We start from the raw sequence: 25,251 nt of genomic DNA, 5'->3' as shown, positions 1-25,251 counted from the left end.
TAGAATAGAATAGACCAGGTTGGAAGAGACCTTCAAGATCATCCAGTCCAACCTATCAACCAATCCAACACCACCTAAACAACTAACCCATGGCACCAAGCACCCCAGCAAGGCTCCTCCTGAACACCTCCAGTGATGGCAACTCCACCACCTCCCTGGGCAGCACATCCCAGTGGCCAATCTCTCTCTCTGTGTAGAATTTCTTCCTAACCTCCAGCCTAAACCTCCCCTGGCACAGCTTGAGACTGTGTCCTCTTGTTCTGCTGCTGCTTGCCTGGCAGAAGAGCCCAACCCCCACCTGGCTCCAACCTCCCTGCAGGGAGTTGCAGAGAGCAAGAAGGTCTCCCCTGAGCCTCCTCTTCTGCAGGCTAAGCAACCCCAGCTCCCTCAGCCTCTCCTCCCAGGGCTGTGCCCCAGACCCCTCCCCAGCTTTCTTGCCCTTCTCTGGACACCTTCCAGCAGCTCAACCTCTTTCCTAACCTGAGGAGCCCAGAACTGGACACAGGACTCCAGGGGTGGCCTCAGCAGTGCTGAGCACAGGGGCAGAATGACCTCCCTGCTCCTGCTGGCCACACTCTGCCTGATGCCGTTGGTCCTCCTGGCTGCCTGGGCACACTGCAGGCTCATGTTCAGCCTACCATCAACTAGCACCCTCAGGTCCCTCTCTGCCTGGCTGCTCTCAGCCACTCTGCCCCCAGCCTGCAGCACTGCCTGGGGTTGCTGTGGCCAATGTGCAGCCCCTGGCACTTGGATGTGTTCAATCTCCTGCCCTTGGCCTCTGTGCATCTGCCCAGCCTGGCCAGGTCCCTCTGCAGAGCCTCTCTACCCTCCAGCAGATCAACTCCTGCCCCCAGCTTGCTGTCAGCTGCACATTTACTGCTGCTGGACTCAATGCCCTCCTCCAGATCATCAATGAAGATGTTAAAGAGCACAGGGCCCAGCACTGATCCCTGGGGCACCGCACTGGTGCCTGGCTGCCAGCTGGCTGTGGCACCATTCACCACCACTCTCTGGGCTCAGCCTCCAGCCAGTTCCTTACCCAGCTCAGAGAGCTGCTGTCCCAGCCAGGGGCTGACAGCTTGGCCAGGAGTTTGCTGTGGGGGATGGTGGCAAAGGCCTTGCTGAGGTCCAGGCAGACCACATCCACAGCCTGCCCCACAGCCCCCAGGCAGTCAGCTGGGCATGGAAGGAGCTCAGGTTGGTCAGGCAGGACCTGCCCTTGCTAAACCCATGCTGGCTGTGCCTGAGCCCTTGGCCATCCTGTCAGTGCTGTGTGACTGCACTCAGGATATCCTATTCCATAGCCTTGCCTGGCACTGAGGTCAGGCTGCCAGGCCTGGAATTCCCTGGCTCATCCAACCAGCCCTGCTTGTGGCTGGGCACCACCTTGGCAGCTTCCAGTCCTCTGGGACCTCTCCAGTGAGCCAGGGCTGGTGGAAAATGATGGAGAGCACTTGGCAGCTCATCTGCCAGCTCCCTCAGCACCCTGGGATGGATCCCATCTGGTTCCCATCCTCACAGGGGGCGAACAAACTCCACTGGTCTGGGATTGGTGCAACTGGCAGCAGGAGGCCTCACTGGAGCACAGAGTTGTTTGGGTTGGAAGGGAGCTTGGAAGTCATCAGCTCCAAGCCTTACCCCAGCACTGCCAGGGCTCCACAGGGGCCCTCAGCACCACATCTGCACAGCTCTGAACCCCCTCCAGGCATGGGAACTCCACCACTGCCCTGGGCAGCCTGGGCCAGGCTTTGACAAGTCTTCTGGGGAAGAAATTGTTCCACCTAAACCTCCTCTGGGGCAACCTGAGGCTGTTTCCTCTGCTGGTGTCTCCTCTTGCTCAGACTCTCTGCAGTTCTGACAGCCCAGTGCAGAGTCAGGCAACAAGACAGCAGTGATGCCAGGAGAGACAGACTGCTGGAGACAGCCCAGGGGAGGCTCCAAGGCTGCTGAGGGGCCTGGAGCAGCTCTGGGAGGAGCAAAGGCTGTGAGCCTGCAGAAGAGCAGCCCCAGAGGGCAGCTGAGCAATGCTCAGCAAGAGCTAAAGGCTGGGGGGCAAGAGGCTGGGGCCAGGCTCAGTGGTGCCCAGGGACAGCACAAGGGGCAAGGGGCACAAACTGGAACCCAGGAGGCTCCATCTGAACAGGAGGAGAAACTTCTTTGTTGTGAGGCTGCTGGAGGCCTGGAGCAGGCTGCCCAGAGAGGCTGTGGAGTCTCCTGGTGTGGAGAGCTTCCAACCCCCCCTGGGCACTGTGTCCCTGGGCAAGCTGCTGGGGGTGCCCTGCTTTAGCAGTGAGGATGGACTGAGTGATCTCCAGAGGTCCCTTCCAGCCCCCATGGGATTCTGTGATTCCATCCCAGTGCTCTGTGTGTGGATCTGAAGGTGGCTGCTGGGCAGACTCCTGGCTGCAGATGGTTTCCTTTGAGAAGAAAGAAAAGGCAGCTTGGGAGAGCCTCTGAGGGCTGCTGCAGGCTGCTGCAGGCTGCTGCAGGCTGAGGCTTCAGGAAGCCAGCTCTGGCTGGTAGAAATGCAGCCCCTGTCCTCTCTGGTTGCATGGCCCAGGGTGTGCAGCAGGCAGAAGGGCACTGCAGTGCCTTGGCACACTGCTGCTCCTGGCAGGGTCTGCTCAGGAGGCAGGGACATTTCCTTGCACCTCTGAGACCCCTGACTTCCAAATCCAAGCTCCTGCTTCACCTTGGCTTTGCCAGTCTGTGGGAGGAGGGCCAAGGGCCATTGGCCTCTGCTGGAGGAGTTGTTTGCTTCACCCCAAAGGTGGCTGTCAATGGCCCATGGCCAAGTGGAGGCCACTGACAAGTGGAGTCCCTCAGGGATCAGCTCTGGGACCAATCTTGTTGAACATCTTCATTGGTGCCATGGAGAGTGGCACTGAGGCTCCCTCAGCAGGGTTGCTGACACCAAGCTGTGTGGTGCTGACAGCTGGAGGGAAGGATCCATCCAGAGGGACCTGGGCAGGCTGAGGGGAAGGGATCCAGCCAGAGGGACCTGGAGAGGCTGGAGGGAAGGAATCCATCCAGAGGGACCTGGAGAGGCTGGAGGGAAGGATCCATCCAGAGGGACCTGGGCAGGCTGCAGAACTGAGCCCAGGACAACCTCAGGAGGTTCAACCAGACCAAGGGCAAGGTCCTGCAGCTGGGGCAGGGCAATCCCAGGCACTGCTACAGGCTGGGCAGGGACTGGCTGGAGAGCAGCCCTGGAGTAAAGGCCTTGGGGGTGCTGGGGGAGGAGAAGCTCAGCAGGAGCCAGCAGGGAGCACTTGCAGCCCAGAGAGCCAAGCAGAGCCTGGGCTGCAGCAAGAGAAGTGTGGCCAGCAGGGCAGGGAGGGGATTCTGCCCCTCTGCTCCACTCTGCTGAGACCACAGCTGGAGCTCTGGGGACAGCTCTGGAGCCTCTGTGCCAGGAAGGATCTGGAGGGGCTGGAAGGTGTCCAGAGCAGGGCCAGGAGGAGGAGCAGAGGGCTGGAGCTGCTCTGCTGTGAGCACAGCCTGAGGGAGTTGGGGTTGTGCAGGCTGGAGAGGAGAAGGCTCCCAGGAGACCTCATTGTGGCGTTGCAGGATCTGCAGGGGGCTGCAGGAAAGCTGGGGAGGGACTTTGGAGGGTGTCAGGGAGGGATAGGACTGGGGGGGATGGAGCAGAAGTAGAAGTGGGGAGATTGAGATTGGCTGTGAGGAAGAAGTTGTTGGCCAGGAGGGTGGTGAGAGCCTGGCACAGGCTGCCCAGGGAGGTGGTGGAAGCCTCCTGCCTGGAGGTGTTTGCAGCCAGGCTGGAGGTGGCTGTGAGCAACCTGCTGTGGTGTGAGGTGTCCCTGCCCATGGCAGGGGGTTGGGACTGGCTGAGCCTTGAGCTCCCTTCCAGCCCTGCCAGCTCTGTGATTCTAAGCTGGGAGTGCTGATGCCTCCTGGGAGCAAGGACTCAGCCTGGCAAATAGCAGAGATTCCCCAACATGTGTGAGATGCTTCTTGCTTTCTCTTCCAGCTGGTAGGACTGAGTGTCTCCAATGGCAAGGACCAGCTGGTGGTCTTCCACACAAAAGACAACAAGGATCTCATTGTCTGCCTCTTCAGCAAAGAGCCCTCCAGTGACAGCAGGATTGGGGAGCTGGTGGGAGTCCTGGCCAGCCACTTCAAGAGGTAGGTGCTGCAGCTGGCTGCTGTGGAGAGCTCAGGCTGCTGGGCCAGATCAGAAGCTGCTCCTGAAGTCATGCTGAAGGCAGCCTTGGGCTGGGCCTGTGTCACCTCCCTGTGTTGGCAGGACACAGAGCAGCAGCTTCTCTGTGCATCTGGGGGCTGTGCTGTGGAGCTGCCACTCCTGGCTTGCCCCTTCTGCCTTCCCTCTGGGTGTGCTCAGCAGGAGTCTGGGGACAAATCCCACTGGGGATGCAGCTGGAGTGTGTCACAGGGTCCCCTGGATGCTTGGTGCATCAACCTCTCACCAGCCAGAGCTGAGGCACAGCCACTGGTTTCTGAGCTTGCTGCCTTGCCCCCAGGAGCTGCAGATGATTTATTGCTTGAGCTGTGAGATGTCAGCTCTGGGCCCTGCCAGTTGGCTCTCCTGGAGATCACTCTGCAGAGGCTGCTGTGTTGCTGGGCTGGACCCTGCAGTGATTCTCCTGTACTGAGCTTCTTGTAGCCACAGCTGAGCTGGCACTGATCTGTTACAGCCTGGAGCAGCTGGGGACTGCCCAGGCCAGCACCACAGCAGTGACTGTGGTGGCAACCACAGCCAAGCACCTCTGGGGTGTGGAGTGACCAGGCCTTGAGAGCTGGTCCCTTGCTCCTTGAGAGCTGTTCCCTTGCTCCTTCAGAGCTGTTCCCTTGCTCCTTGAGTGCTGTTCCCTTTGCTCCTTGAGCGCTGTTCCCTTTGCTCCTTGAGAGCTGTTCCCTTGCTCCTTGAGAGCTGTTCCCTTTGCTCCTTGAGAGCTGTTCCCTTGCTTCTTGAGCGCTGTTCCCTTTGCCCCTTCAGAGCTGTTCCCTTGCTCCTTGAGAGCTGTTCCCTTGCTCCTTGAGAGCTGTTCCCTTTGCTCCTTGAGAGCTGTTCCCTTGCTCCTTCAGGGCTGTTCCCTTTCTCCTTCAGAGCTGTTCCTTTGCTCCTTGAATGCTGTTACCTTTGCTCCTTCACAGCTGTTCCCTTTGCTCCTTCAGAGCTGTTCCCTTGCTCCTTGAGTGCTGTTCCCTTTGCTCCTTCAGAGCTGTTCCCTTTGCTCTGAGTGCTGTTCCCTTTGCTCCTTGAATGCTGTTCCCTTTCTCCTTCAGAGCTGTTCCTTTGCTCCTTGAATGCTGTTACCTTTGCTCCTTGAGTGCTGTTCCCTTGCTCCTTGAGTGCTGTTCCCTTGCTCCTTCACAGCTGTTCCCTTGCTCCTTCACAGCTGTTCCCTTTAGCTCCTTGAGTGCTGTTCCCTTTGCTCCTTCAGAGCTGTTCCCTTGCTCCTTCAGAGCTGTTCCCTTGCTCCTTCACAGCTGTTCCCTTGCTCCTTCACAGCTGTTCCCTTTAGCTCCTTGAATGCTGTTCCCTTTGCTCCTTCAGAGCTGTTCCCTTGCTCCTTGAGTGCTGTTCCTTTGCCCCTTCAGGGCTGTTCCCTTGCTCCTTCAGAGCTGTTCCCTTGCTCCTTCAGAGCTGTTCCCTTGCTCCTTCAGGGCTGTTCCCTTGCTCCTTCAGAGCTGTTCCTTTGCTCCTTCAGGGCTGTTCCTTTGCCCCTTCAGGGCTGTTCCCTTGCCCCTTCAGGGCTGTTCCCTTGCTCCTTCAGGGCTGTTCCCTTGCCCCTTCAGGGCTGTTCCTTTGCCCCTTCAGAGCAGGTTCTCCTCAGGGCTGTTGCTGCTCAGCATCATGGTCCATTTGTGACCCAGGCAAAGGAGTCTTTGTAGTGGTTCCTGGAGAACAACAAGAGGCAGGACAAGGTGGGGCTGAGCTTGGGTTCCCTCAGGTCCTATTTTCATGAATTCAGGAAGGTTTTGCATCTTCAGCCACTTCACCTTGAGTCCTGTGTCCAGTTCTGGGCTCCTCAGGTCAGGAAAGAGGTTGAGCTGCTGGAAGGTGTCCAGAGAAGGGCAAGAAAGCTGGGGAGGGGTCTGGGGCACAGCCCTGGGAGGAGAGGCTGAGGGAGCTGGGGTTGCTTAGCCTGCAGAAGAGGAGGCTCAGGGGAGACCTTCTTGCTCTCTGCAACTCCCTGCAGGGAGGTTGGAGCCAGGTGGGGGTTGGGCTCTTCTGCCAGGCAAGCAGCAGCAGAACAAGAGGACACAGTCTCAAGCTGTGCCAGGGGAGGTTCAGGCTGGAGGTGAGGAGAAAGTTCTTCCCAGCAAGAGAGACTGGCCCTGGGGATGTGCTGCCCAGGGGGGTGGTGAAGTCATCATCACTGGAAGTGTTTAGGAAGAGTCTGGATGAGGCCCTTGGTGCCATGGTTGGGTTGCTCAGATGGTGCTGGGTGAGAGGTTGGACTGGATGATCTCTGAGGTCTTTTCCCACCTGGTTACTTCTGTTTAGTGTGGAACTGGGAGGATTCTCTGTGGTCTGTGGGAAAACAAAGCCTTAGCATTGGGGCTGTCAGAAGCTGTGATGCTTGTTTTGCAGTGGCCTGGAATAGCAACTTCAAACCCATCCTCCTCCTCCTCCTCCCTGGAGGAGAGGAGACTCAGGGGTGACCTTATTACTCTGGGAGGTTTAGGTTGGGTATCAGGAAGGATTTCCTTGCTGAAAGGGTTCTCAGGCCCTGGCCCAGGCTGCCCAGGGTGCAGTGCCCACCCCTGGAGGGATGAAGAGAGCTGCAGATGTGGTGCTTGGGGACATGGCTTAGTGAGGACTTGTCAGTGTGGAGCTGAGGATTGGGCTCTGAGCTTAAAGGGCTTTTCTAGGCAGTTCTGTCATTCTGTGGTCCTTTAGGTGGCTCTCCAGCAGCTCTGAGGAGCTCCATGGCCTCCTTCAGGCACACTGAAGCCTTTCCTTGGCAGTTCATGTGGGAGTGCCTGCAGCTCCAGCAGCCTTCAGCACCAATCTCAACTCTTCCCAAGAGAGCACCACTGAACCACCTCTCCATGTGACACTCACTCCTTCACAGAGTCACCTCATGTGATGGGTTTGGTGCCCATGGAGAAGCTGAGCAGCTGGGGAGGGGGCAGCTCCTGCTCCTTCCCTGCAGCTCCTTCCCATCAGTGCAGCTGCAGTTCAGCTGCAGCCCTGGGAGCTCAGTGTGAGGCCCAAGGAGAGCCCAAAGGGCAGCTGCAGCTCCCACCTGCAGCTCACATCCTGTCTCCTGCTCTGCCTCCCAGCTGGCTGAGCTGCTCTCTTCTCTTTTCTCTTCCCCAAGCAATGGGGAAGGCTGCAGCAGAAGGAGCTCCAGGAGCATGCCAGGCAGGGAGAGCAGCCAGGTGTTGCTCCAGGGGTGGAAATCACCTGCTTAGGAGCATCACTCTCTGCAGTGTCCATCTCTGCTGCTGTGCCAGGGGTAGACACCACCTGAAATGCTGAAACCTTCTAGGAGCATCACTCTCTGCAGTGTCCATCTCTGCTGCTGTGCCAGGGGTAGACACCACCTGAAATGAACAGGTGACAACATCAACAGCTGAGGGGCAAGCAACTGATGTTGTTCCCCTGGGCCTGAGCAAAGCCTTCCACACTGTCCCCACCACAGCCTGGGCTCCAGGCTGCTGACACAGGGGTGTGATGGGTGACCACCAGATGGATACAGAACTGGCTTGATGGCTGCACCCAGAGAGTGGCTGTCCATGGCTCCATGGCCCAGGGGAGGCCAGGGACAAGCAGAGGCCCTCAGGGATCAGTCCTGGCACCAGGCTTGTTCAACATCTCTGTGGGTGCCAGGGACAGTGGCACTGAGTGCAGCCTCAGCAGGGTTGCTGCTGGCACCAAGCTGTGTGGGGCAGCAGACAGCTGGAGGGAAGGGATCCATCCAGAGGGAGCTGGGCAGGCTGGAGAGGTGGGCACAAGCCAAGCTCAGGAGGTTCAACCAGACCAAGGGCAGGGTCCTGCAGCTGGGTGGAGGCAATCCCAGGCACAAATGCAGGCTGGGCAGGGACTGGCTGGAAAGCAGCCCTGAGGAGAGAGCCTTGGGGGTGCTGGGGGAGGAGAAGCTCAGCAGGAGCTCTCAGTGTGCACTTGCAGCCCAGAGAGCCAAGCAGAGCCTGGGCTGCAGCAAGAGAAGTGTGGCCAGCAGGGCAGGGAGGGGATTCTGCCCCTCTGCTCAGCTCTGGGGAGACCCCACCTGGAGTACTGCCTCCAGCTCTGGAGCCCCTATTGCAAGAGGGATCTGGAGGGGCTGGAAGGTGTCCAGAGCAGGGCCAGGAGGATGAGCAGAGGGCTGGAGCTGCTCTGCTGTTAGCACAGCCTGAGGGAGTTGGGGCTGTTCAGTCTGCAGAAGAGAAGGCTCTGAGGTGACCTCATTGTGGCCTTCCAGGATCTGCAGGGGGCTCCAAGAAGGCTGGGGAGGGACTGCTCAGGATCTCAGGCAGTGCTAGGACTGGGGGGAATGGAATGAAGCTGGGGGTGGGGAGATTGAGGCTGGAGGGGAGGAGGAAGTTCTTCCCCATGAGAGTGGTGAAGCCCTGGGATGGGTTGTCCAGGGAGGTGGTTGAGGCCCCAGCCCTGGAGGTGTTTAAGGCCAGGCTGGATGAGGCTCTGGCCAGGCTGATCCAGTGTGGGGTGTCCCTGCCCGTGGCAGGGGGGCTGGAACTGGATGATCCTTGTGCTCCCTTCCAACCCTGACTGATACTGGCATACTATGATACTATGAAATGCTGAAAGCTCCTAGGGGCATCATTCTCTGCCATCCCTGCTGGTGCCCCTGGGCAGCTACAGAAGCCAGCACTGCCTTCTGCTCAGCAGCTGGGGGTTAGAAATCAGCTGCTGCTTGGATGTCAAAAGGCAGAGTTGGACAGGATGCAAAGCTGGGCTTGGGATGGTGCTGGGATGGCATCTGAGAGCCAGCCCAGGCTGGTCCCTGCTTCCTGCTTCTGCAGCCACCAGCCACTTTGGGTGGAATATTTGGAAACCACTTCTTTCCCCCCCTTTGTTTTTTCTCCTTTCTTCCCTCTCCAGATCACAGAATAGTTTTAGTTGGAAAAAAAACCCTTCCAGGTCCCCCAGCCCATCCCAGCACTGCCAGGGCACCACCAAGCCCTGGCCCTCAGCACCACAGCTCCAGGGCTTTGAAACCCCCCCCCCAGGCATGGGGACTCCACCACTGCCCTGGGCAGCCTGGGCCAGGCCTTGGCAGCCCTCAAGGGGATGAAATTGTTCCTCATGGCCAACCTGAACCTCCCCTGGGGCAGCTTGAGGCTGTTTCCCTTGTCCTGTCACTTGTTCCTGGGAGCAGAGCCCAACCCCCAGCTGGCTGCAGCCTCCTCTCAGGGAGCTGCAGGGAGCAATGAGGTCTCCTCTCAGCCTCCTCTTCTCCAGGCTGAACAATCCCAATTCCCTTTCTGCTGGGCCCCTGAAGCACTCAAAGGCCACCAGAAGGTCTCCCTGGTGCATTCTTTTCTTCACCCCCAGCTCCCTCAGCTGCTCCTGCCCAGCCCTGCTCTCCAGACCCTTCCCCAGCTCTGTTGCCCTTCTCTGGCCCTGCTCCAGCCTCTCAAGGTCCTTCTTGCAGCAGGGAGCCCCAAACTGAACCCAGGTGAAGCATGCTGGGGGCAGTCAAGCTGCTCAGGCTGGCAGAGCAGGGTGTTCCTGTGCCAGAGGGGAAGGAGCCACACCAACAGGGGGCCTGAGCAGCTTGCAGGGATGGTCTTGCTTGGAAGCCAGAGGGACCCTGTGCCAAGCATGGCAGCAGCTTGGAGCTGCTGTGAGAGCAGCCCAGAGCTCTGTGTGGCAGAGAGTCAGGAGGTGGCAGGTGATGTGGCTTTGCCTGAGGGGTTGGCATCCTTCTGCTGGGGGGTTGTGGCCACTGCAGTTTGGGTTTCTGTCCACATGGTGAAGCTCTTCTTCTGGCCTCAGCATGCCCCCTTGGCATCCCAGCATGGCAGCCACGAGGAGGCAGCTACAGCCATGGGCATCCTCCTTCTCCTTGCCCCACCTCTCCTCTGTGCCATCTGTCTGCCACCACACAGTGCTGCCAGGGCTCAGGGGGCAGAGGGGCAGCTTGGGTTTCACACAATAGGATCATAGAATCAATCAGGTTGGAAGAGACCTCAGGGCTCATCAAGCCCAAGCTGTCACCCAGCACCTCCTGACAGCTAAGCCACGGCTCCAAGTGCCACATCCAAGCCCCTCTGGAACACCTCCAGGGCTGGGGACTCCACCACCTCCCTGGGCAGCACATCCCAGTGGCCAATCTCTCTTGCTGGGAAGAACTTTCTCCTCACCTCCAGCCTGAGCCTCCCCTGGCACAGCTTGAGACTGTGTCCTCTTGTTCTGGTGCTGCTTGCCTGGGAGAAGAGACCAACCCCCACCTGGCTCCAACCTCCCTGCAGGGAGTTGGGGAGACCTTCCTGAGCCTCCTCTTCTGCAGGCTAAGCAACCCCAGCTCCCTCAGCCTCTCCTCCCAGGGCTTTCTTCCCAGCCCCCTCTCTTTTTCTCCTTCTTCTGCCCCAGGTCTCACTGTGGAACTGGGCAGGGAGAGGAGCAGGGCAGGGAGGAGTAGTTTGGGGTTGATCAAGAAACCTGATGGGTGGAAAAAGCTACCAGGAAGGAAAGAAGCCAGGGCTGGGATTCCATGAACCCCCTTGGCATAAAGTCACAACCTGCATTGCCCCCCAGCCCTTGGCAGCAGCTCTCTCTGGGTGCTCAGTTCCACAGCAGGGACCAGGGCACCACTCTGCCCAGCCCATGGGCAGCTCCAAGGGAGCTCATCTCAGGTGTGCACAGGTCAGAGCTCCAGGGCTGGCTTCAGGAAGGCTCCAGGGAGACCTTCTGGTGGCCTTGCAGTGCTTCAAGGGCCCAGCAGAGAGCTGGGGACAGAGCTTTGAGCAGGGCCTGATGGGACAGGACAAGGGAGGATGGTTGGAAAGGGCAAGAGGGAGCTTGAGAGTGGAGAGAAGGAGAAAGGTTTGGCACTGAGGGTGGGGAGAGCCTGGCCCAGGCTGCCCAGAGAGCTGGGAGCTGCCCCATGGCTGGCAGCAGTGCAGGGGAGGTTGTGTGGGGCTGTGAGCAGCCTGCTGGGGCTGGGGCTGTCCCTGCTGGCTGCAGGGGGCTGGACAGATGACCTTCCCAGTGTCCCTTCCCACCCAAAGCAGTCTGGGATTCCCTGATGCTGTGGTTCCCCTCTGGGTCTGCTCCCACCTTGCTGCTGGGGCCTCAGTTCTCCTCCTCCCCAGCACTGCTCTGCAGTGAGGCTTGGAGTGGCTGACAGCAGGGGAAAACAGGAGGGGGGGAAAGAAGCTCCATGATGATCATATTTACTGGTGACCTACTTAAAATGCTCTCCCCTCACCCTCATTTGCTGTGTGCTGAAGCACTGCCTGGCTCACAGGCTGGCAGGGAGTGCTGGCAGACTGCTAATGAGTGCAGGATGTGGCCCCCTGGCTTCTTCCCTGGCAGCTTCTGCTCAGCCAGGGCTGATCCTTCCACTTCCCTGGATTGCTGGTGGTGGTTTCCCCCCCCCCACCCTCCCCAGCACCACCACCTCTGATGTGTGCTTCCCATTTTTGGTGCCCCTGCTCTGCAGCCTTTGTGCTCTGCTGGCAGGAGGTGCTGGGGTCTGAAGAGATCCTCTGAAACCACAGGAGGCCTTCAGCTTCTCCTAGGGGCTTGGGGGGGTTATTTTGGAGGCAAATTAGGCTTCTCACATCGTCCTGGAGAGCCTCTGTGGAGCATCCTGTGGTGCCAGCAGAGATAATTGGTTAGCAGAGGCTTTGGTAGCCCAGTATCAGTCAGGGCTGGAAGGGAGCACAAGGATCATCCAGTTCCAACCCCCCTACCATGGGCAGGGACACCCCACACTGGATCAGCCTGGCCAGAGCCTCATCCAGCCTGGGCTTAAACACCTCCAGGGCTGGGGCCTCAACCACCTCCCTGGACAACCCATCCCAGGGCTTCACCACTCTCATGGGGAAGAACTTCCTCCTCACCTCCAGCCTCAATCTCCCCACCCCCAGCTTCATTCCATTCCCCCCAGTCCTATCACTGCCTGAGAGCCTGAGCAGTCCCTCCCCAGCCTTCTTGGAGCCCCCTGCAGATCCTGGAAGGCCACAATGAGGTCACCTCAGAGCCTTCTCTTCTCCAGCCTGCACAGCCCCAACTCCTTCAGTCCTTAGGTCACCTGTGCTGCAAATTAGTAGCCCTGGCCCACAGGGTGCCTGGCACAGAGCCCTCTTCCACACAACTGCCACCAGCTACCCTGCAGCAGAATGAGATCCATCAGGTGCCAGGTGCCAGCCAGCTGCCTCCTCTGAACAGTAGCTTTGCAGTTAATGCACAGAAGATGATTCCCACCCTCAGCCCCCAGCCCCCAGCCCACCCCCCTTTCCCTTGTGTGAGCTCAGCTGAGCTGATGCTGGAGAAGGGGAAGGTGCTCAGAGATTCATAGAATGGGTTTGGGTTGGAAGGGAACTCAAAGCTCACCCAGCTCCAGCCCCCTGCCATGGGCAGGGACATCTCCACCAGCCCAGGCTGCTCAGGGCCTCATCCAGCCTGGCCCTGAACACCTCCAGGGAGGGGACAGCCACAGCCTCCCTGGGCAACCTCTGCCAGAGCCTCCCCAGCCTCACTCTCAACAATTCCTTCCTCCTCTCCAGTCTCAGTCTCTCCTCTCCCAGCTCAGAGCCATTGTTCCTCATCCTGGCACTCCCAGCCCCTGTCCAGAGTCCCTCCCCAGCTCTCCTGGAGCCCCTTCAGGTACTGCAAGGCTGCTCTGAGGTCTCCCTGGAGTCTTCTCTTCTCCAGGCTGAACAGCCCCAACTCTCCCAGCCTCTCCCCACAGGGGAGGTTCTGCAGCCTCTGATTCTCTTTGTGTCCTCTGGAGCCTCTCCAGCAGCTCCAGGTCCTTGTGCTGGGACCCCCAGAGCTGGAGGCAGTGCTGCAGGTGGGGGCTGAGCAGAGCAGAGCAGAGCAGAGGGGCAGAATCCCAAACTGCATCCCCAAGACTAAATCTGCCCTCCCCAGGCTTCAATCCCTCCCCTCTCCTCCTGTCACTGCCATCCACCAGCCCATGCTGGCATCAGCCAAGCAGCCTCCTGGGGCAGCTGAAGGGAAGGTGACAGAGATGGCTTCATCCTCACACTGTCCAGGGGTTACTGGCTTGGAGCTGGGCCCCAGGGGCTTTGCTCCTTCTAGCAGAGCTGGTTTGGTGTCCTCAGAGCTGCCCCTGGCAGTGTGAGATGGGTCACTGAGGTGCAGGCAGAGAGCAGCCCAAAGCAACCAAAGCCTCCATCTGTGCTCTCACACCCCCTCAGCACACCCCAGCCCCTGGAGCACAGCCTTGGTGCTTTGCTGCCCTTGGTGTGGAGGTTCTGGTCTGAGCTGAGCTGTGGCTCCTGCAGGACCTCAGGGGCAGCCCTGTGTTGGAGTCTCCCTCTCTGGAGACTGTCAAGAGCCATCTGGCTGTGTCCCTGTGTGACCTGCCCCAGGTGATCCTGCTCTGGCAGGAGGGCTGCACTCAGTCTCCAACCCTCTGTTGGTTGGAGCCTTCTTCTCCAGCCTTCAACCTCCTCCAGCCCTGCTGCTGTGTGGTTCAGCAGCTGGAGGGCAGTCAGCCCCTCAGCACCAATCCCTCAGGGCCTGCTGGCCCTCACCACTGGGCTGCAGCAGCCCATGGCCAGGCTGGGCTCAGCCACCACCCCCACCCTGCACACCAGCTGGAGGCTGAGCCCAGGCTGTTGCAAACTGGGCTGCATCCCCAGCCTGGCTTTGCAGATCTGAGTCCAGCAGCTGGCTTGGCCAGGCTGGACTCACCCTGCACTGAGGAGGAAGGTCAGCCCTCAGCAGTGCCCAGGGCAGGGGACAGCAGAGCATTGGGCTCCTTAGCAGTCAGGGTGGGCACTGCAGGTCCTTCCCCCCCAGGGCTGGCTCATCCTAGCAGCCATCCCCCAGCCCCAGCCCCCCAGCCCAGCCTGGCTATTCTTAGCTCTGTTGCCCAGGGAAACCTGGGGCTGTGTGGCTGCTGCAGCCTCAGCTTTGACAGAGAGGTGGCAGAGATCACTCTGCAAGGTCTGTGAGGGTGCCCTGGGTTGGGCACCCAGGCTCCAGAGCCTCTGCCCAGCACCAGCCCAGGGGGGAGCTGCTGCCTCCCTGCTCCATCAGCCCAGCAGGAAAAGCAAGCACCAGAGCATGGAAATGCTGCTGTGGGAAGCATGGAGGAGGCTGAGAGGGTTGGAGCTGCTCAGCCTGGGGAAGAGAAGGCTCCAGGGAGACCTCAGAGCTGCAGTTCAGTATCTGCAGGGGAGCTGCAGGCAGGCTGGGGAGGGACTGGTCAGGAGGGGCTGTGGGGATGGGATGAGAGGCAATGGCTTGAAACTGGAGCAGGGCAGAGTTAGGTTGGGCATCAGGAGGAAGCTCTGCACAGGGAGGCTGGGGAGACCCTGGGACAGGCTGTCCAAGGAGGTGGTTGAGGCCCCATGCTGCAGACATTCCAGGTCAGACTCAGTGTGGCCCTGGGCAGCCTGCTGTGGTTGTGGTGTCCCTGCTGCCTGCAGGGGGGGTGGACAAGATGCCCTTTGAGGCTCCCTTCCAATCCAACCCAATGCAGGCTGTGAATCTGTGAGGTGCCAATGGCCTTTGGTCCCCCTGAGCAGAGCAAGAATGATTCTGTTCCAAAGGTTTAGTCAGGATGGACTTGGTGCTTCTGTCCCTGGCCCCTCTCTGGCCTTTCTGCAGGGAGCCCTCAGAGCTGCAGTTCAGGATCTGCAGGGCAGCTGCAGGCAGGCTGGGGAGGGACTGCTCAGAAGGGGCTGTGGGGATGGGATGAGAGGCAATGGCTTGAAACTGGAGCAGGGGAGGTTTAGGTTGGACATCAGGAGGAAGTTCTACACAGGGAGGCTGGGGAGACACTGGGACAGGCTGCCCAGGGAGGTGCTTGAGGCTCCAGCCCTGGAGGCAGTCTCACAGTCTCACAGTATCACCAAGGTTGGAAGAGACCCCAAGGTCTCCACAGACCTCATGGCTAGACCATGGCTCCAAGTGCCACATCCAATCCCCTCTTGAACACCTCCAGGGATGGGGACTCCACCACCTCCCTGGGCAGCACATCCCAATGCCGAACGACTCGCTCAGTGAAGAACTTTCTCCTCACCTCCAGCCTAAACCTCCTCTGGCACAGCTTGAGACTGTGTCCTCTTGTTCTGCTGCTGCTTGCCTGGGAGAAGAGACCAACCCCCACCTGTCTACAATTACCTTTCAGGTAGTTGTAGAGGGCAATGAGGTCTCCCCTGAGCCTCCTCTTCTGCAGGCTAAGCAACCCCAGCTCCCTCAGCCTCTCCTCCCAGGGCTGTGCTCCAGACCCCTCCCCAGCCTTGTTGCCCTTCTCTGGACACCTTCAAGTCTCTCAATGTCCTTCTTAAGCTGAGGAGCCCAGAGCTGGACACAGGACTCAAGGTGTGGCCTAACCAATGCAGAGCACAGGGCACAATGACCTCCCTGCTCCTGCTGGCCACACTATTCCTGCTGCAGGTCAGGATGCCCTTGGCCCTCTTGGCCCCCTGGGCACACTGAAGACATTGCAGCCCAGACTGGATGTGGCCCTGGGCAGCCTGCTGTGGCTGGAGGCTTCCCCACTGTCTGCAGGGGGCTTGGACAAGCTGCCCCTTGAAGGTCCCTTCCAACTCAATGCATTCTGTGAGTCTGTGGAGTGCAAAGGTGGGGCTGAGGGAGGGGGGCTGAGGGACAAGGCAGTGGGGTGGTGTGAGGAGGGCAAGGCATGGGTGGGCTTGATCTGAAAGATCTTGTCCAGCCTAAGTGCTCTGTGATCCTCTGGTCTGGTTTCCAGGGCAGCAGCCTGCTGGCATCTCCCCACTCACAGAGCCTCTTGCCTGAGGCTTTGGAAGGAAGCTTAAAGATGCTTTTGGAGTGGGCTGCAGCCCTGTGCAGGTCATGGCAGCAGCTGCTGAGTGGAGCCTGACAAGAAGAGGAGTGGAAAGAGATTGCAGTGCCTGAGCCTGGGTTGCTGCAGGCTTCTCAGCTAGATGGGAGGTAGAGATGGAGGCACTGGGGGGGTGCTTGGTGTTCCATCCCAGTCCTGCAAGGGCTGGTAGGGATAGGATGAGGGGGAATGGATTGCAGCTGGGAGAGGGGAGATGGAGACTGGGGATGAAGAAGAAATTGTTGAGAGTGAGGCTGGGGAGACTCTGGCACAGGCTGCCCAGGGAGGCTGTGGCTGTCCCCTGCCTGGAGGTGTTGAAGGCCAGGCTGGATGAGGCCTTGAGCCTGGGCTGGGGGGAGGTGTCCCTGCCCATGGCAGGGGGCTGGAGCTGGATGAGCTTTGAGGTCCCTTCCAGCTGAACCCATTCTGTGAATCTGGGAGCAGTGACACAGAGAGACTCTGCAGGGGCTGACATGGGTGAGCAACACCTTCCTCAGAGCCTTGGCACCTCAGCAGCCAGCACATGTGCTTCCCTTCCCCTCCCCTCCCCTCCCCTTCCCTTCCCTTCCCTTCCCTTCCCTTCCCTTCCCTTCCCTTCCCTTCCCTTCCCTTCCCTTCCCTTCCCTTCCCTTCCCTTCCCTTCCCTTCCCTTCCCTTCCCTTCCCTTCCCTTCCCTTCCCTTCCCTTCCCTTCCCTTCCCTTCCCTTCCCTTCCCTTCCCTCCCCAGAGCTGGCCAGCATGAGGGGCAGCCCCCAGTGCTGCCATGGTTCAGCTCAGGCCTGGGCTGGGCTTTGAAGCAGTCTGAGCAGGCAGGCAGGAGTGGAATGCCCCTGGTGAAGCAGAGGTGCTGGCAGGTGGCCACAGGGGGTGCAGGAGGCTGCAGGGCTGTCCCTCAGAGGCTCTCAGTTGGCACTGGAAGGCTGGCTTGCAGCCCTGCACTCCTGCACACCTGAGCAGATGTCCCCAGTGTCCCCTGCTGCCCCCCTGGGCCGGGGGGGCTGCTCCCCAGGGGGCTCTTGACCTTGCTGAGGTTGCCCAGCTGCAGCTGCTGGGCTGAGTCCAGCTCAGAGTGGAATTCATTTGCTGTCTGATGAGGAGTTACATGAAGGCTTTTGAATGTTAATGGTCCTCCTGTGCCTCCCTACAGCTCCACTGGTGCTGTACTGTGCAAATTAGGCAGCAGAGAGCAGGAATGACAAGAGGGAGGAACAGCTCAGAGCAGGGCAGCAAAACCACTGGGAGGGAGAATGCTCCACACAGAGAGCCTGGGCTGAGCCTGGCCTGGCCCCTCAGAGGGACTGCAGAGGGACTCCAGCGGCCCCAGGCTGTCCCCAGGGAACCATTTCAAACTGGGCATGTTGGGGACACAGAATCAGGGAATGCTTTGGGTGGGAAGGGATCTGTGAAGCTCCTCCAGTCCAAGCCCTGCAGCCAGCAGGGACAGCCCCAGCCCCAGCAGGCTGCTCACAGCCCCAACCAACCTCCCCTGCACTGCTGCCAGCCATGGGGCAGCTCCCAGCTCTCTGGGCAGCCTGGGCCAGGCTCTCCCCACCCTCAGTGCCAAACCTTTCTCCCTTCTCTCCACTCTCAAGCTCCCTCTTGCCCTTTCCAACCATCCCCCCTTGTCCTGTCCCATCAGGCCCTGCTCAAAGCTCTGTCCCCAGCTCTCTGCTGGGCCCTTGAAGCACTGCAAGGCCACCAGAAGGTCTCCCTGGAGCCTTCTCTCCTGCAGGCTGCCCAAGGCCAACTCTCTCAGCCTGGCTCCCAGCAGAGGGCTTCCAGCCCTGCCAGCACTGCTGTGGCCTCCTCTGGCCCTGCTCCCCCAGCTCCCTGTCTGTGCTGAGGGCTCCAGAGCTGCCCCAGCCCTGCAGGGGAGGTCTGAGCAGAGCAGAGCAGAGGGCAGAATCCCCTCCCTGCCCCTGCTGCCCACCCTGCTGGGGCTCAGCCCAGGCCAGGCTGGGGCTGGGCTGGCAGTGCTCGGTGCCAGCTCCTGTCCAGCTCCTCACCCTCCAGCACCCCTAAGCCCTTCTCCACAGGGCTGCTCTCCAGCCCTTCACCCCCAGCCTGGAGTGACCCCAGGGCTTGTCCTGCCCCCCATTTCCCTTGGCAAACACAAGCTGGAGCCTTCTGCCTCTTACCCATCAAGGGCCAGCAGCTCTCAGTGCTGGGGGGCAGCAGAAGTTCTTCTGCTTGCTTCACTCCTCCCTTTCCTTAGTTATATTTCCTTTTATTCCTGTCTCTTTTCTCTGTGTGCACTCTCTAATTCCCCACAGAACCACAGCCTGGAGTGACCCCAGGAGCTGCCCTGACCCAGGTGCAGGACCTTGTTGAACCTCCTGAGGTTCACAACTTGTGCTGGAGAGTGGCTAAGGCTCTCCCACTGGTGTGAAGATCCTGCCTGCAGCTGGGGCTGGAGGAGCTGAGCAGTGCAGGATGAGTGATCAGGGCTGGGGACTCCTCTCTGTTCTGGGGCCTCCAGCTTCATTTTTACTGCATGGCTGGGAAGCTGCAGAGGGAGCTGCTGGTGCTGGCAGCTCAGCAGGAGGATCTGCCTCTGACTCTGGCAGTGTCTGCTGGGGGGAGCCAAGCAGGGGGAGGTGGAGATTGAAGGGCAGGAGGTGGTGGGAGCCTGTGCAGGGGGAGCAGCAGGACCTGTTTGAGTGCTGGCTCAGGGAGCAGTGGGACATGAGGAGGAAAACAGGCTGGGGGAGCGGGGGGGATGCTCTGTGACTGTGCCCAGTGTGAGACAGAGCCAGGAGCTGCCCTGCTGGGTGCAGGGTGAGAGGAGCTTGGTGCAGATAAAGAGGTGGGCAGGGCAGGGCCATCTCTGTTCCTCCTGCCCAGGCTGTTGCCACAGAAAGTGGAAGGCCTTCTCTTTCCATGAAGCTGGAGATGCCTGCTGTGGGGAATGACTTTGAGCTCTCTCACTGACAGGCCTGGAATATTGCATCCAGCTCTGGGCTGCCCAGCTCAGGAGGGACAGGGATCTGCTGGGGAGAGTCCAGGGGAGGGCTGCAAGGATGCTGCAGGGACTGCAGCACTGCCTGGGGAGGAGAGGCTGAGAGCCCTGGGGCTGTTCAGGCTGGAGAGGAGAAGGCTGAGAGGGATCTGATCAATGGCTATCAATAGCTGAGGGCTGGGGGGCAGGAGGGAGGGCCAGGGCCAGGCTCTGCTCACTGTGCCCTGGGATAGGCCAAGGGGCAATGGATGGAAATCACAGCACAGGAGGTTCCAGCTCAGCATGAGGAGGAACTTCTGCACTGTGAGGGTCCCAGAGCCCTGGAGCAGGCTGCCCAGAGAGCTTGTGGAGTCTCCTGCTCTGGAGCCTTCCCAGCCCTGTCTGGATGTGTTCCTGTGGGACCTGTGCTGGATTCTCTGCTCCTGCTCTGGCAGGGGGCTTGGACTGGGAGCTCTGCAGAGGTCCCTCCCAACCCCTCACATCCTGGGACCTGTGACCCTGCCTGAGCTGCTTCTCATCCTGCCACCTGGCCATGGTCATGTTCCAGCCACCAAGCAAACCTTCTCTTCATGAAGGACCTCAAGCTGATGATTGGCACCAGGGGAGGTTCAGGTTGGGTGCTAGGAACAATTTCTTCCCAGCAAGGGTCCTCAGGCACTGTCCCAGGCTGCCCAGGGAGGTGGTGGAGTCCCCATCCCTGGAGGTGTTTGAAAGCCTCCTGGATGTGGTGCTGAGGGCTGTGGTTCAGTGGCAGTGGCTCAGCAGCGGTGGGATTGTGAGCTGTGGGTGAGAAGTTGGTCTGGCTGATGTCTGAGGTCACTTCCAGCCTCAGCAGCTCCATGGTCCTGTGGCCCCATGGGCCCTGCTTCTCTGAGCTCAGCCCTCCACAGGTGTGCAACACTGCACCACACTCAGGTGTGCTGGTGGAGGGCAGGGGCTGGAGCCAGGGAGAGCTCTGAGCTCTGTGACTTTAGAGCCCCTGAGCTCTGCTGGCTGTGGTCAGACAGCTCCAGCTCCAGAGGCAGGGAGCTGGAGCTGTGGGGGCAGGAGGTCCCTGCAGGCAGTGGTGCACCCAGGAAGTTCAGGGGGTTGCTGCTGGACCCCCATTTGTAGCATCACAGAACTGTCAGGGTTGGAAGGGACCTGAAGGCTCAGCCAGTTCCAAGCCCCCTGCCCTGGCCAGGGACACCTCCCACTGGCTCAGGTTGCTCAGGGGCATTCAGGGGGCTGGGGGGCAGTGCAGCTGGAGGCCTGTGGCCAGCAGGGTCCCCCAAGGGTTGGAACTGGCTCCAGCTCTGTTCAGTGCTCATCAGTGATCTGGATGGAGGAGCAGAGTGGAGCCTCAGCCAGCTTGCTGGTGGTACCAAGCTGGGAGGGGTGGCTGCCACCCCGCAGGCTGTGCCTCCACCCAGTGTGAGCTGGCCAGGCTGGAGAGCTGGGAGGGCAGAGGTCCAGTGAAATCCAAAAAGGGCAAGGGTAGGGTCCTGCACCCCATGGATCAGCCCAGGCTGGAGCTGAGCTGTTGGAGAGCAGCTCTGGGGCAAAGGACCTGGGAGTGCTGGGGCACAGCAGTGTGCCCATGAGCCAGCAGTGTGCCCTCATGGCCCAGAAGGCCAATGGCATCCTGGGGGGCACCAAGGAGAGTGTGGCCAGGGGTGACTGAAGCTCTCCTCTCCCTCTGCTCTGCCCTGCCGAGGCCTCATCAGGAGCCCTGGGTCCAGTTAAAGGAGGACAGGGAACTGCTGGAGAGGGCACAGCAAAGGGCTGCTGAGGGCCCTGGAGCATCTGTGCTGAGCAAAGGGCTGCTGAGGGGCCTGGAGCATCTGTGCTGAGCAAAGGGCTGCTGAGGGGCCTGGAGCATCTGTGCTGAGCAAAGGGCTGCTGAGGGGCCTGGAGCATCTGTGCTGAGCAAAGGGCTGCTGAGGGGCCTGGAGCATCTGTGCTGAGCAAAGGGCTGCTGAGGGCCCTGGAGCATCTGTGCTGAGCAAAGGGCTGCTGAGGGGCCTGGAGCATCTGTGCTGAGCAAAGGGCTGCTGAGGGGCCTGGAACATCTGTGCTGAGCAAAGGGCTGCTGAGGGCCCTGGAGCATCTGTGCTGAGCAAAGGGCTGCTGAGGGGCCTGGAACATCTGTGCTGAGCAAAGGGCTGCTGAGGGCCCTGGAGCATCTGTGCTGAGCAAAGGGCTGCTGAGGGGCCTGGAGCATCTGTGCTGAGCAAAGGGCTGCTGAGGGCCCTGGAACATCTGTGCTGAGCAAAGGGCTGCTGAGGGCCCTGGAGCATCTGTGCTGAGCAAAGGGCTGCTGAGGGCCCTGGAGCATCTGTGCTGAGCAAAGGGCTGCTGAGGGCCCTGGAACATCTGTGCTGAGCAAAGGGCTGCTGAGGGCCCTGGAGCATCTATGCTGAGCAAAGGGCTGCTGAGGGCCCTGGAGCATCTGTGCTGAGCAAAGGGCTGCTGAGGGGCCTGGAGCATCTGTGCTGAGCAAAGGGCTGCTGAGGGCGCTGGAACATCTGTGCTGAGCAAAGGGCTGCTGAGGGCCCTGGAGCATCTGTGCTGAGCAAAGGGCTGCTGAGGGCGCTGGAACATCTGTGCTGAGCAAAGGGCTGCTGAGGGCCCTGGAGCATCTATGCTGAGCAAAGGGCTGCTGAGGGGCCTGGAGCATCTGTGCTGAGCAAAGGGCTGCTGAGGGCGCTGGAACATCTGTGCTGAGCAAAGGGCTGCTGAGGGCCCTGGAGCATCTGTGCTGAGCAAAGGGCTGCTGAGGGCGCTGGAACATCTGTGCTGAGCAAAGGGCTGCTGAGGGCCCTGGAGCATCTATGCTGAGCAAAGGGCTGCTGAGGGGCCTGGAGCATCTGTGCTGAGCAAAGGGCTGCTGAGGGCCCTGGAGCATCTGTGCTGAGCAAAGGGCTGCTGAGGGGCCTGGAGCATCTGTGCTGAGCAAAGGGCTGCTGAGGGGCCTGGAGCATCTGTGCTGAGCAAAGGGCTGCTGAGGGGCCTGGAGCATCTGTGCTGAGCAAAGGGCTGCTGAGGGGCCTGGAGCATCTGTGCTGAGCAAAGGGCTGCTGAGGGCCCTGGAGCATCTGTGCTGAGCAAAGGGCTGCTGAGGGCCCTGGAGCATCTGTGCTGAGCAAAGGCTGAGAGGATTGGGGCTGTTTGGTCTGGAGAAGAGCAGCCTGAGGGGGAGCTCAGCAGTGCTGAGCAATACTTCAAGGGTGGGTGGCAGGAGGCTGGGGCCAGGCTCTGCTCAGGGGTGCCCAGGGACAGGACAGGGGGTAGGGGGCTCAGGCTGGAGCACAGGGAGCTCATCTAAACAGGAGGAGGAACTTCTTTAACCTGAGAGTGGAGCAGGCTGCCCGGAGAGGTTGCAGAGTCTCCTTCAAGCCCCACCTGGATGTGTTCCTGGGTGCCCTGCCCTGGGTGCCCCTGCTCTGGCAGGGGGCTTGGACTGGAGGATCTCTGGAGGTGCCTTCCAGCCCCCCATGCTGTGTGTGCCTGGCTCCTGTTAGTGCTGAGCAGCACAGAGGGGTCCTGAGGGCGCCCTGCAGATGGGGGCTGAGCGCCGGCGGCTCCGCGCCCGGCGCCCCCCGGGACCCCGAGCTCCCCGTGGAGGGAAGAGGCTTCCTGCAAGCCTCAGGCAGCTGTGATCACACATCCTGGGGAGCTGGGAGCAGCCTGTGTGCTCTGCTGCCTGCTGGTGCTCACAGCTAAACAGAGAGGGGGGAATGGCAGCAGGGCCAGCACTGACCTGCGCTGTGGGCTTGGTGTGGCTGGGTGGGCTTGGAAGAGTCAGTGCCAGAGGGGAGAGCTGCCAGAGGAGCTGCTCAGGGATGAGATGGGGGTGGGAGGTGGGTGCTTGGTTAGCCACTTTCCCCTGGCTTTGCTTAAAGAATTCAAGCACTGCACTCACTGCAAAGGCAGCTGCAGAGAGAAGGAAATCTGCCTGGGGGGCAGCAGTCTCAGGCCAGGCAGAGCTCCCCCCTGGCTGTGGCTTCTGAGCAGGTCCTGCTGGGACAGGACAAGAGGGCAGGGTTTGAAACTCAAAGAGGGAGATTCAGGCTGGAGTCCTCAGCACAGCACAGCCAGGGAGCTGGGGGAGCAGGGCCAGAGGAGGCCACAGCAGTGCTGGCAGGGCTGGAAGCCCTCTGCTGGGAGCCAGGCTGAGAGAGTTGGCCTTGGGCAGCCTGCAGGAGAGAAGGCTCCAGGGAGACCTTCTGGTGGCCTTGCAGTGAGTCCTGTGTCCAGTTCTAGGCCCCTAAGTTTAAGAAGGACATTGAGCTGCTGGAAGGTGTCCAGAGAAGGGCAAGAAAGCTGGGGAGGGGTCTGGAGCACAGCCCTGGGAGGAGAGGCTGAGGGAGCTGGGGTTGCTTAGCCTGCAGAAGAGGAGGCTCAGGGGAGACCTTCTTGCTCTCTGCAACTCCCTGCAGGGAGGTTGGAGCCAGGTGGGGGTTGGTCTCTTCTGCCAGGCAAGCAGCAGCAGAACAAGAGGACACAGTCTCAAGCTGTGCCAGGGGAGGTTCAGGCTGGAGGGGAGGAGAAAGTTCTTCCCAGCAAGAGAGATTGGCCACTGGGATGTGCTGCCCAGGGAGGTGGTGGAGTCCCCATCCCTGGAGGTGTTTAGGAAGAGCCTGGCTGAGGCCCTTGGTGCCATGGTTGAGTTGTCAGGAGGTGTTGGGTGGTAGGTTGGAGTTGGTGATCTCAGAGGTCTTTTCCAACCTGGTTAATTCTATTCTATTCTATTCTATTCTATTCTATTCTATTCTATTCTATTCTATTCTATTCTATTCTATTCTATTCTATTCCATTCCATTCCATTCCATTCCATTCCATTCCACTCTATTCTGCTCTGCTCTGCTCTGTTCACTGCTGGCACAGGAGCTGGCTGCTCTTCACTCTGCCTCTCCTCCAGCCCTCCAGGCAGGAGGCAGCACCTTGCAAGGCCAGGGCAGAGACATCCCTGGGCTTGCTCAACAGCAGCCAGCACAAAGGAGCTGGGAGGGCTGGGTGTGACTCCTGTGGTGCAGATCCCTGGCAGCCAATCTGTCATTAGGTATCTCGAGGAGTCTGCTGTCAGGCCTGGGGGTGGTGTGAGGACAGACAGATGGGAAGGCAGCAAAGGTAACCAGGCTGAGGTCTGCCTTGTCTGGCAAAAGGCAAACCTCCACTTCCTCTTTCCCTCCCAAATGTCCACCACAAGCAGAGAGGGGAATTGGGGAAGGAAGAGGTTAAACATCACAACAGCTCTGGGGGGGTTTACCCAGAGGTTATTTGGAGCCATAACCTTCCAGGGGAATGTCCTGAAATTTCCTCTGCGCTTCTAAAAGGTCACAGCCACCCCAAGCAGTCCTTGGTGTGGCCAAATCCCAGCATGCTGGGGCTGGAAGGGACCTCTGGAGAACATAGGATCACAGAACTGCCAGGGCTGGAAGGGACCTCAAGGCTCAGCCAGTCCCAACCCCCTGCCATGGCCAGGGACACCTCACACCACAGCAGGTTGCTCACAGCCACCTCCAGCCTGGCTGCAAACACCTCCAGGCAGGAGGCTTCCACCACCTCCCTGGGCAGCCTGTGCCAGGCTCTCACCACCCTCATGGGGAACAACTTCTTCCTCACAGCCAATCTCAATCTCCCCACTTCTACTTCTGCTCCATCCCCCCCAGTCCTATCCCTCCCTGACACCCTCAAAAGTCCCTCCCCAGCCTGATCCAGTGTGGGGTGTCCCTGCCCATGGCAGGGGGGTTGGAACTAGATGATCCTTGTGGTCCCCTCCAACCCTGACTGATTCTATGATACTACTATGATATTATGATACTCCCTGACAGCCTCCAAAGTCCCTCCCCAGCTTTCCTGCAGCCCCCTGCAGATCCTGCAAGGCCACAATGAGGTCTCCTGGGAGCCTTCTCCTCTCCAGCCTGCACAACCCCAACTCCCTCAGGCTGTGCTCACAGCAGAGCAGCTCCAGCCCTCTGCTCCTCCTCCTGGCCCTGCTCTGGACACCTTCCAGCCCCTCCAGAGCCTTCCTGGCACAGAGGCTCCAGAGCTGGCCCCAGAGCTGCAGCTGTGGTCTCAGCAGAGTGGAGCAGAGGGGCAGAATCCCCTCCCTGCCCTGCTGGCCACATTTCTCTTGCTGCAGCCCAGGCTCTGCTTGGCTCTCTGGGCTGCAAGTGCTCCCTGCTGGCTCCTGCTGAGCTTCTCCTCCCCCAGCACCCCCAAGGCCTTTTCTCCAGGGCTGCTCTCCAGCCAGTCCCTGCCCAGCCTGTGTCAGTGCCTGGGATTGCCCTGAGCCAACTGCAGGACCTTGCCCTTGGTCTTGTTGAACTTCATGAG

At 60.0% G+C, this 25,251-nt stretch overlaps 1 protein-coding gene across 1 annotated transcript in view; it reads left to right on the top strand.

Moving 5' to 3' along the window:
- MYO1D (myosin ID) overlaps positions 1 to 25,251 on the top strand; it is a 260,781-nt gene that overhangs the window by 184,650 nt on the left and 50,880 nt on the right. Inside the window, exon 21 of the mRNA XM_054176932.1 lies at positions 3,992 to 4,146. Coding sequence (XP_054032907.1) covers positions 3,992 to 4,146 — 155 coding nt within the window. The remainder of the gene's footprint in view (positions 1 to 3,991; positions 4,147 to 25,251) is intronic.

Source organism: Dryobates pubescens, chromosome 36, assembly GCF_014839835.1.
Source record: "Dryobates pubescens isolate bDryPub1 chromosome 36, bDryPub1.pri, whole genome shotgun sequence".
Lineage (NCBI taxonomy): Eukaryota > Metazoa > Chordata > Aves > Piciformes > Picidae > Dryobates > Dryobates pubescens.
This window is presented reverse-complemented; position numbering and strand designations above follow the sequence as displayed.